This window comes from Centroberyx affinis, unplaced genomic scaffold, assembly GCF_046629955.1.
Source record: "Centroberyx affinis isolate AG114_WGS23_722 - 3 ecotype Tasmania unplaced genomic scaffold, CSIRO-AGI_Caff_v1 ptg004008l_1, whole genome shotgun sequence".
NCBI classification, from domain to species: Eukaryota; Metazoa; Chordata; class Actinopteri; order Beryciformes; family Berycidae; genus Centroberyx; species Centroberyx affinis.
The window spans coordinates 95,496-106,226 of NW_027281817.1; the positions used below are offsets into that span (position 1 = coordinate 95,496).

Consider the following 10,731-nt stretch of genomic DNA (forward strand, 5'->3'; position numbering starts at 1 on the left):
AAGAGTTGCGCTCAGGTGCGGCTGGTGTGTGTAACAGGTGTGCGCAGAGGGGCGGGGCTAGAAGGGGGCAGGACAGGTAGTCTTGAGTAAGTTGAGCAGTGTTTGTCCCGACCTTTAGACTGGAATGGTACACATATCAGAACATATCAATGAGCTGCAGGATCACATCTCACACACAGTAGGTAATGTAAAGGTATTCCATGAAGAAAGTTAGTCATCCTTAAAGGCCCAAAATAAGGCAAATATGAGATTCATTTATTAAACTGTCGATTTGACTGAGAGAAAGATTGATCCAGAGCCAAATAAGAGCTTTAGATTTAGGCTTTCAGCTGTAAAAAAACAGTCTACATTTGTAAGATTCCAGTCAAGTAGTGTTTTGAGCATTTTGATTTGACAAACCACAGAGCTAATTTTTCAGAATTCTTTTTTTTAAATCTGCAAGCCCTTTTGTTCAATAACTGAGTGACAGTAGATGTGTGTGTGAGTGTGTGTGTGTGTGAGAGAGAGAGAGAGGGGGGGGCACTTTGGAATGTAGCATATCACTTTCACAAAATGTGACTACAAATATTTTAGATAAAGAGAGAGACAATTTGAAAACTCTCCATCATCACCATCACTGTGATGACTAGCAGCTCTAAAACTGGATGCTGCAGGCTATAAGCAATATGGTCCTTGAAGTGGTTCCTGGTGTTCCTTAGAACTGGCATCTGTCCCCACTGTTGTCTCCCCACCACCAGCCATCTAGTAATAGTTTACACCATGCTAAAGGAAATCTCATAACAGTAACAGGTGGAGGAGGATTCCATGGCCAAATGCTACTTGGAGGTCACCGGCCATAATGTAGATCAGTTGTTCTCAAGGGACTGGATGAGGTTTCAGGGGATGCCAGAGTAAATGGAGAATAGTTTAATTTCACTATGATTGAATTCACTAGAAATTATCCCCCTTGGAGAATCTATAAGAATGATTATTCCATGATTATCTCACTCATGTACAGTAGACAGTTATACAAATCAATACAAAATCAACAACAACAGTCCTTGGATTTCCTGGGACAAAATCCAATAGGGGTCTTCTATGGTCTCGTTATAAAAAATGTTTGTTAGTCATTGCTGCCTAGTGCCACCCTCTTTTGTCTCTCTGGAAGCTGAAATAAAAACTTAAACCCAATTGTCACTTCACCTGCGGGTGAGATAAAGTCTTAAATGGACTGTAGGCCATGTATGTATCATAGGATAATTTATGTTAGCAAACTATGTCATAGGCTATAGCAACTTTATCACTTTTTACTGACCATGTCATTTGACCATGTAAGGCTATTGCAAGCAGTATTGATGGATGTCAATTGGGTATGGGAAGGTGTGGTACTCGCCATAATCTACCTCAGCCTAACTAACTGAGACAAACATCTTCACAAAACTATTTGGAAGCCATCTTTTAAAAGTCACATCAGGACCAATGTTTGCTCTGTGTGTGCGTCTGTCCAAAATAGTTTGGTGACCTACCCTTGTTAACAAAAAGGGCTCTATACCAGAAAATGTCTCTTTTGATGGACATAACAGAACAATTTAGAAAGGTTCTCTATAGCATTATGCTCACATGGTTCTATATATGATAGACTCATTATGGTGCTGTAAAGAACCATGAAAGTATCAGTGTTAAAATAACTTTTTAACAACCACACTGGATTCTTTATTCTGATTTACCAATTTTTAATATTAACAAATCACATGTTTATTTGAGTCATCGTAGTAGGCTACTTTATAGAACCACTACGAAACTCAGGCTAATTGAGCTATCTGTTTTCATTTATTACACTGACCAAATATTGGCTCGATCATTGCTCCACTTTGTCCCCAGAAATTTAGGTCGATGTAAGTTTGGTTTGGAAGTTTGAGTGGTAAATTAGATGCAGGGACTTTGCTGTGGCTTTGGGTTCAGTGAATTGACGCCCCTGATTGACTTAAGCAAATTAGCTCATCCTTTTGTCTGGGATGCTGGGTAAGTGCGATCGAGCATGGGACTATCGTCTGGTCTGTGTCTATAAGTCCTCCACACCAAACGGATTGAAAACAACAACAACACTCTCTCTCTCCAGCTAGAGGGACTATAACGGGAAACCGAGAGAACAACATCCGTGAGCTGTGAGCGACTGACCGCCCCCCCTCTCTGTTTCGTGGGATGCGCACACTCTCTGGATGGATGAGCCCTCGCATTGGAGTCACCACCATTACATCATCCATTCCCACACAACCGAGCACGAAATGAGACCTTTTTAATATTTAAGCGGGATCCCGACCATTTAGGCTCAGACGCAGACGCCTGGATCTTTATAAAGGACGCTGTGGGGATTATAAAAGCACATCAAACGTCTGCATTGGGATGATGGTGTTTCCATGAACGGGGAGGAGAGGTGGGGGAGAGGAGGAGAGACGTGCACCGTCATCAGCATCTGTCCGCCAGCTCCCTTTGTGTTCACCGGAGAATGTGAATGGCGAAAGATGACATGGCAGAGGTAGATTTGGCATCAAACGGAGCGGAACCCCCCGGCGAGGCCTCCTCGGCGTTTCCCTACGAGGAGTATGAATGCAAAATATGCTACAATTATTTCGACCTTGACCGCCGGGCTCCCAAGATCCTGGAGTGCCTGCACACGTTTTGCGAGGAGTGCCTGAACACGCTGCACCTCCGGGAGGAGCGGCCATGGCGCATCAGCTGCCCCGTCTGTCGCCACCGGACCCCGGTGCCGGACTACCGGATACAAAACCTGCCCAACAACACCAAGGTGACGGAGGATTTTCCGCTCTACATCGACTCGGACCCGCTGCCTCAGGACGCTTTGCCGCCGTACCCTCCCCCGCTGCACCCCGCTCTCATCGCCCTCCGCCGGGAGGAGGCGTCGGGGGCGTCCACCGCCAGCCAGGCGACCCCGTCCACCACCGTGTCCACGGCCACGACCCTCTCCCAGGACTCGGTGCGCTACGACAGCTGTCAGAGCTGTAAGCGAGTGGCGCTGACCACCGGCTGCGTTTGCGTGATCTTCTCCTTTCTGTCCATGCTGGTGTTGCTGTTCATGGGCCTGATCTTTGTGCACAGTCACAGCAGTCCTCCCTCGCCGGCGGGACCCATTTGCCTGTCGGTAGCCAGCATCCTGGCCATGTTCTCGGTGGTCGTCACATGGCTGATCTGCTGGCTCAAATACAGACCCGACCACGAGACAGGCCGCTCATCTGCCACCAGTAACTCCCGGAGAAACGCCTGATGATGATTATGACTGACGATGAAGATTACTGTTGTGCGTGGGTGTGTGATTATGTACATACTACTGGCAACTGATACTCCTGCTCCCTTTACTTTTTTTCTAGGAATAAATATCGTCCAAAAATGGCCTTTCGACAGTATAGCAAACACCCAAAGGCCTTCATCTTGTTTGGAGCAATAGGCCGACATGATCCTTGATAATCTTGTACTTAAGTTATGCACTTGAAATTGCAGTATGCCTAGTTGACTAGGTGTCTTGATGAGAGAACTTGCCCAAGACTTAGACCCTCTTTTGGTGTAGGACTAAGCTATGGTTGGTTTGATGACTGAATGTGAAGTGCTCATTTCCAGGGTTTGTCCCCCCCCCCCCAATAATATGCATATGCCACTATGCCACTCACTGTATGATAACTGTCCATGATTCACTCTTATATCTCAACAAAGCACTATTGTATTGTACAGATATTTCACTTCTGAGTTTTGAGATGATGGATTTTGTTTTGTTTTATATCAAGGCCTATACGGTTATTTGAGAAGCCTCTAAAATGTCATTCAGTGAAAAAGAAATTGTATACACAATCAAAACTGTAAATAGTCCACAAGTATAGCTGTTACACAGAGAACTGGAGACTGGTGTAAAACTGGATAGGTGTGATTATTTTGCAAACCTGGGTTAAATGCTTCTAGTCCTTGTGCTTTTCTGTCATCAAGTGAACTTTTCCTGGAAAATGCCATCATTTCCATTGATGCAGAAATGCAAACCTCACCCATCTCAAATCCACAGCAAAGCTCAAAGTGATTGGAAGAGATTTCAAGTGACCTACGGTCTGTTATCTTTTTTGTGCATGTTAGGCTACTGGTAGGTCAACGCCAGGGTGGAGCGACACCTTTTAAATGTTTTTTTTTTTTTTAAACGCAGGTCTTCACTTGTGTGCCTCACCTTGTTGCTCTCCAAAGTTGCCCGACCATCAATCAATCAGCTGCTCAAGCAATCAATAGGAAGTTCAATCAAACTTCATGGTAGGCCCTAATCATGATGAAAATCATACATGGGCCTCCTGTCACAGCCAGCATCCAGCTGGGATGTCAGGGAGTATTTCCTCTTCCTGTCACATCATTTACAGATCTGACAGAGAAAGGAAGTTGGAAACAGGGTCTCCAACATGGAGCTGCCTCCCATCTCTGCAGCTATTTATACTTGTGAAGAATGTGGCTTTTCACATCTGGCTTTGAAGAAAGGTCTAGCTGAAGAGATTATTGTGAGTGTGTGTATGTCTAAACGGGTAGAATCTGGGTTTAAGTCTAGCTTCAATTCACCATCTCCACAGGTGGTGGGCTGAAGCTCAATTCAAACCAGCTTTGACCTGTTTACAAGACAAAAAGCATCTCTCTTCTGCGATGGCTTCTTTCAAAGATGCAAGTGAGAATTGATATTTTTTATGGTTTATGTGTATCCTGTCAGGTCAGACATGATGATGATGATGACGTCTGGTTAGAGGGTATAGTTCACTCTGGGAACTTAAAAAGCCCCATCGGCTGCCTGTGTGTGGCTGAGATTATTCAGAGGTGTGGAAGAATAAAATACTAGAATATGGGCCCAGAAAGTTTGTGTTAGTGCAATATCTCCACACTGCAAATACTGAACTTTACTGAACTGCAATTAATAGAATCTGGTCTATTTGGGGGCTGTTGCCTCAGCAGCACATTATGGCAGCCAATATCAGTATATGGACCTTGAACTGACTTTTTTAGTGTTTCAAAGAAAGCAACTTCAGACAAAGCAATGTAGCCTAATGGAAAAACTGAAACTCAAGGCCTATTCTGGCCTAACATCTTAGTATAAATATTATTGTGCGCTGTCTGTAAATTCAGTGTATTGTAGTTGTCACTACAATATACAGTTATTTATTTATAATACAACATTCTTAAATATGGCATAACAAAAACTGATACCTTACTGGTGGTACAGTGTAACGCCTTTAAAATGTGGCCCTAGATATAAAAGTGACATTCTAATGTACTGTGGTCCACTGAGCTTGTGAATGGGATTAATGCATTACACTACGGCCCCTTGACCCTCCTGTCAGCATTTAGCATTCAAAGTGTTCAATTTCGTGATGACTAGGACACCCGAGTGGTTTTATCCAAGCACTTATTGCCCTTGCACGCTCATTGTATCCCTACCTCGTTGCTGGGGAAATGGCAAAGACACGTCAACAAATGATTCTCAAACTTCCCCCAATCTGACTCCCACACCTGCTTCAATCATCTTCTTCTACCTTTTTTCCAACTTTAGATGATGCACTTTCACCCTCTTATTTGACACAAGTAATAGGGTATCTTTGAAAAATGTAAGCTTATTGTATTTATTTAAGAGGACCTAGAAAATGTTGTTGGTTTTTATGAGAATCTGTGGTTGTTGTTAAGGTACCAAATGTATTTGCACAGAGAAATGTTCTTTATGTGCTGTTTTACATACATAAACACATTTCAGTAATAAAGGAAACATGGATATTTATTGCATTCATTCATTGTCTTGGTACAGTGAAATTCACATGAATAATAGCATGTCCATATATAATTGATAAGAGAATAGCTTGATAACAGGAGAATGTAGGGCCACTGCTATTTTATCATGCTTGGTCTTACATAATGACTAATGAACTGAGTTAGATTCAACTGGACACTTTTAGCATCCTGCTGTGTATCAAACATGCCCCCTGCTGGAAGATAGATGATACTACAGATTATAAAAAGCATATAGGCCCACAGTGTGAACTGTGTTTGAGTTTTTTTTATGTAGGTCTAGTTGTGTAAACTTCTAATAGTTGAGTAAAAGGAAATACCTTTTCGAGTATGGGCTGGATGCTGATGTGCCTGTAATATCATAGGCTAAGATTTTTTTTCTTTTCCAGATTTGTTTACCTATCCAAACAAGGCTCCCTTTTAGTTTGCATAGAATTCAGCTATTCAGCCACCAATCTTTTCCTTTTCCCATACATTTTTTTAGAAGATTTTGGTCAACTGAACATAAGGGACAGATAGAACAGACAGAAACTGCAGTTAACCATTCACCATCTAATTAGGGCTCCTACCTGTTAATCTTTCAGGCATGCTTCATACTTCATTCATACTTTTCAACATGTTTTAGCCAAATGTTTTATGCCCCATAAATTAAGGCTAACTAGGTAAATGCCACACAGTATTCTCCTCAAACAGCATCTGTCTCTTCTATTTTTCACCCTTTCAACACCACGTAAACAAGTCTCCATTAGCTGATAGGTCAAGTCAGTGTGGACCTACAACAATAAAACGTATTGTATTGTATAGGCTAGCAGCATTTTTCAATTAGTTACAGTTACACTGATTTGCTGGAAAATAGTTTGAGGCAATGTGTGTTTACAAATTAACCATGACAACAAGCCAAAGAAAATTTCAACGTAGATATTTTTGCGGGGATGTGGGGCAAATTAATTTTAAAGCCCCTCATCAGACTTTATAGGCCTTTTTCTTTGAATTTGTGTGCTTGGCTATTTGCTTTTTGAGAACTCAAACCTTCCCATTCACTCCTGTGTCGCTATAGGATAAGGTTATAAATCATCAGTAACAATTTGACAGGAGTGTTCTGTTTATTTGCGTTACCACTGCCTCTTCAACCATATTTCTTTTGCCTATAGCTTGTGTTTTGTATTCCCATATGTCACGCTCGATAAAAAAATATCTCGATATTGCAATCATGAGACATGCTTAGTTCAATTCAGTTCTATATTAATCCAGGATAGAATGTGTTGTCACTTCATGAAAATATTGAAATTATACAGTGAAACACATAACATTTTTCAGCATTTACACGTCCAGAGGCCAAATGAGTAAGAACTATATTAACCCTACATTTTTGAAGTATATGCATAAATCACAGAAAAAATATATGTTATTCCTATACGAATACCATAGTACTATTATAGTGATAACATCTAAAATATCATTAAGTACGATTAAGTCACTATAAATTCGCCATTGAGTAATCCAATGATAACACTATAATATTACTATATCTGAGCTATAGATATTATAGTAATATTATAGTGATATCATTGGAGATAATTAAATACCATAAAACACAGTAAAGACTCTGTCAACTCACTATTGAGTAGGCTACCACAGACACATTATAAGCCTCAATAGGAATATTACAGTGATTTTTCGTTATGACGGCCCTTGGCCTCAAAAGTCTTATATCATGATTTGACTTATGAATTATGACCATAATAGGATGCAGTGGTAACTAATTGATTTGACAGAAATGTGTTTGTAGATGCGGCGCTCCACACAGAGCATGTGATGCAACTAATTTATTTCTCATCAAGCGAGGTTTCTGACTTTGAATTTCATCCCCCGGTAATGGATTGGACACGGGGATTCAGTGTCGCTTTAAAAGAAAGGCCGAGGTATGCATCATGCCTCTCTCTGTTTTCCATTCGCCCCCTCTGTTTTCTTGGCTGTAATATCCAGTTTCAATAAGATCATTGACCCTCTAAATCGTCACGTTCGTCAGCGTAACACTGATGTTTTCCCCTTTAGGAATAACTCGATGCAAATGTGAGAAGCGCAAGCAAACCTTAAGTTTGTCCCAGTATAGTGGGACTCATATTAAGGGCTATAATGCATATAGCTCACCCTCAGAATTATTATTCTGATACTCAAACCGCTCAAACAATTTTATTAAACCACATAGGTCTACAAAGTTAGGTTAACAGAACAGGTATTGAGCCTGTTTCAGTTGCACTTTTTTGCCTCAAGTGTCATACAGCCTGTAATACCTTTAGCCTACATGCCTGTGTTTGTGCTGTCATTCATTCGATGAAATGCAGGACTAAGCACTTGGCCAATTTGGCGTAAATTAAGGCGAAAATAATTATCTGGGTTATCCCCCAAAGCTTATCTAGAGTAGTTACAAATGTCTAAGCAGTCGCAAACAACTCACATTTCCCTTCCCTTTTGAAGCCATGTTATGTTATCTTGTGCGATTTCTTTATCCCGGAGGATAATAATAATCTTCTGAATGAAGATAATAATAGTCTCCTTAGCAGGTGAAAGACCCCCCGTTTGCCATGCTTATTTTAAACCCAGCAGTCCAGCCATTGTCTGTGCGCGTTTTTGACAGAAAAGACAACATTTGAAGTGCCTTTTTCAAAGCCACTAAAAGAGGCAAATGTTAATTGAATCCTATTTAGCCTGTGGGATACCTCTTCCCTGCGTAAATAGAGGTGAATGACAGTGCCTCTAGTGGCCCCCCGTTGGGGCCCCGGTATTGCTCTGTAGCCTATAGGTGAGTGGGTTCCGACATGAAAGGGCTGATCAGGTGCTTGGCTTGGGGTGCTTTTCAACTGTTGTTTTGCACATGGAATCACATGGAGGGTTTCAAAGCTTTCCTACAAGGCGCTGAACAAACTCAGAGGCGGAAAAAACTATTTCCAACTGCACTTCTATCTAGAGAATATTTATTATAGGCCTACGTCTCCTAGCTGGCGATTAAAAAAAAAAAACTATAACCGTTTCAGATCTTCGAATGTACTGGTTCATTTGTAATATTATTGTGGATATCCTGATTACTGTGCCATATTTCCACGAGGTATCGCACTGTAAAACCTCACCTGACCGACGTGAAGTAGGTGTGATCACGCTGCTGCTCTGTCATGTGTCCAAAGGCGCACGAGACACACCAGGAGCTGGAGATAAAACAAATAGGCGAACAAATATGAATTAAATTACAATAATCAAAAAAACATTTTCCGGCCTTTAATTTAATCGGGAAGGCTTGTAAGCATGACAAACTGTAAGATTCTAATTTCAAACATCAAGTTAGGTTTTTCATTAGAATACGCCTCTCATACAGTGGGACAACTTTGATGGTCAAATTGTGAGGAAGGGGCTGCAGTGATGGACAGTGAAGGGAAGCGAGCTTTTGTCTGATTTCAAAGCTCAGGAACGGAACCCTTGCTTCGGTGATTGATTAGGGACTAAAGGGATGCTGTGACCCACGATACTCAATGCGTAAAAAGAGTAGCTGAACTTTAAAGAGAGTAAGGAGAGAGAGACACCGACTCCCTCGCACCCCCTCCCCCGTTTGGGCAATGACAGTATTGGTTATTAGACATTTGGTGATGAAAATACACTTAACACACTTATCCGGCCGTGCCAGAGAGCTAGACTGCCTTTACGGCCGCCCTGGCGTCGTACCCTGCTGTGGCGCACGCCCCCCTTCAGACTGTTCTCGGCTGGTTGGTGCTCAGTCTGAAAACCACAATAAATTCCTTGAGGTGCACACACTTTGGCACCATTTGTGTCATATATGAGACCATGGGGTGGGAACAAATTACAGGTCGTGTGCGATAATGTACAGCAGTAAACACTTGGGAGATGATATTACGCACAGTGTGATGATACAATTCGAAATAAAGGTATCCCAAAGCTGAAATTCTTTTTTGTTTGATCAACTATTTATGCGTAAACATGTGACTTCTGTCACATCTGTCAGAGAAAAAGTAATCGTGGTAATCGCTATAGCCTGAGTCCAGAAGTGATTTTTTTTTTTTTTTTTTTAATTTTTTTTTTTTGTTTTTATCATATCATAACTGAGAGCAAAGATCAAGCAGAAATCGACAGAAGCTATCCGAAAACAAAATTCATATCAGGGAAACATTCAAGAGCAATGTTACTCTAAGCTGTATGCGTCTGTGTAAGATAGTTGAATGACCTATACGTCTAATAATTTATCACATTGACCAAATGCTAAAGGCTTGTTAGTCATCAGTCATTGCTCCACTTTGTCCCCAGAGTTTTGGTGACCAATGATAGATGGACTCAAATGAATATGGTGTGGTACTCGCCATGTCCTAAGCCCAGTGAGTCCAATTTTGATCTTGTATTTTTTATCATTATAATGGAGAGCAAAGATAGAACAAAAATCGCCAGAAATGTATTGGAAACCCAGATTCCAAAAAGTCACACCAGGACCAGTGTTCCTCTGAGCTGTGTGCGTCTGTGTAACATAGCTTGGTGACCTGCGTCTACTAATTGATCACATAAATCAAATAATATTCTTTCTTAATCACCAGTTGTTGCTCCAATTTGTCCCTAGAAATCCAGTGTGTTTATAAGCGAGTTTTGGAAGTTTTTGATGGCAAATAATATTAGATGCATTGACTTTGAAATAGCTTGGGATTTAGTGAATTGACGCCCCTGTCCTGTCCAGAGCAGAACTGTGACAGCTTCCCTGATAGGAGGAAAGTTTTCACCGTCAGCCAATTGTTGCGCAACGCTGCGGACCGGCTGCCCTCTCTCGACCAATCACAGCCCGGAGCGCTGACTGGGCGAGAGAAGAGCTCCGCTACTTTTGACCGTCTCCTCTCACTTTGAACCGGTGTCAACAAACAACAACAACAACAACAGCGTCCTGGCTAAACCGCA

At 41.7% G+C, this 10,731-nt stretch overlaps 1 protein-coding gene across 1 annotated transcript; it reads left to right on the top strand.

The window, feature by feature from the left end:
* The first annotated feature begins 2,421 nt into the window (after positions 1 to 2,421).
* Positions 2,422 to 3,262, top strand: LOC139663409 (RING finger protein 228). The gene has a single exon (XM_071542064.1). It carries the CDS (start codon positions 2,492 to 2,494, stop codon positions 3,260 to 3,262), a length of 771 nt encoding a protein of 256 aa, XP_071398165.1. The 5' UTR covers positions 2,422 to 2,491.
* The last annotated feature ends 7,469 nt before the right edge of the window (positions 3,263 to 10,731 follow it).

Excerpts from the sequence above, each read along its gene's own strand:
- LOC139663409 (XM_071542064.1), top strand. The coding sequence starts at position 2,492 with ATGGCGAAAGATGACATGGCAGAGGTAGATTTGGCATCAAACGGAGCG.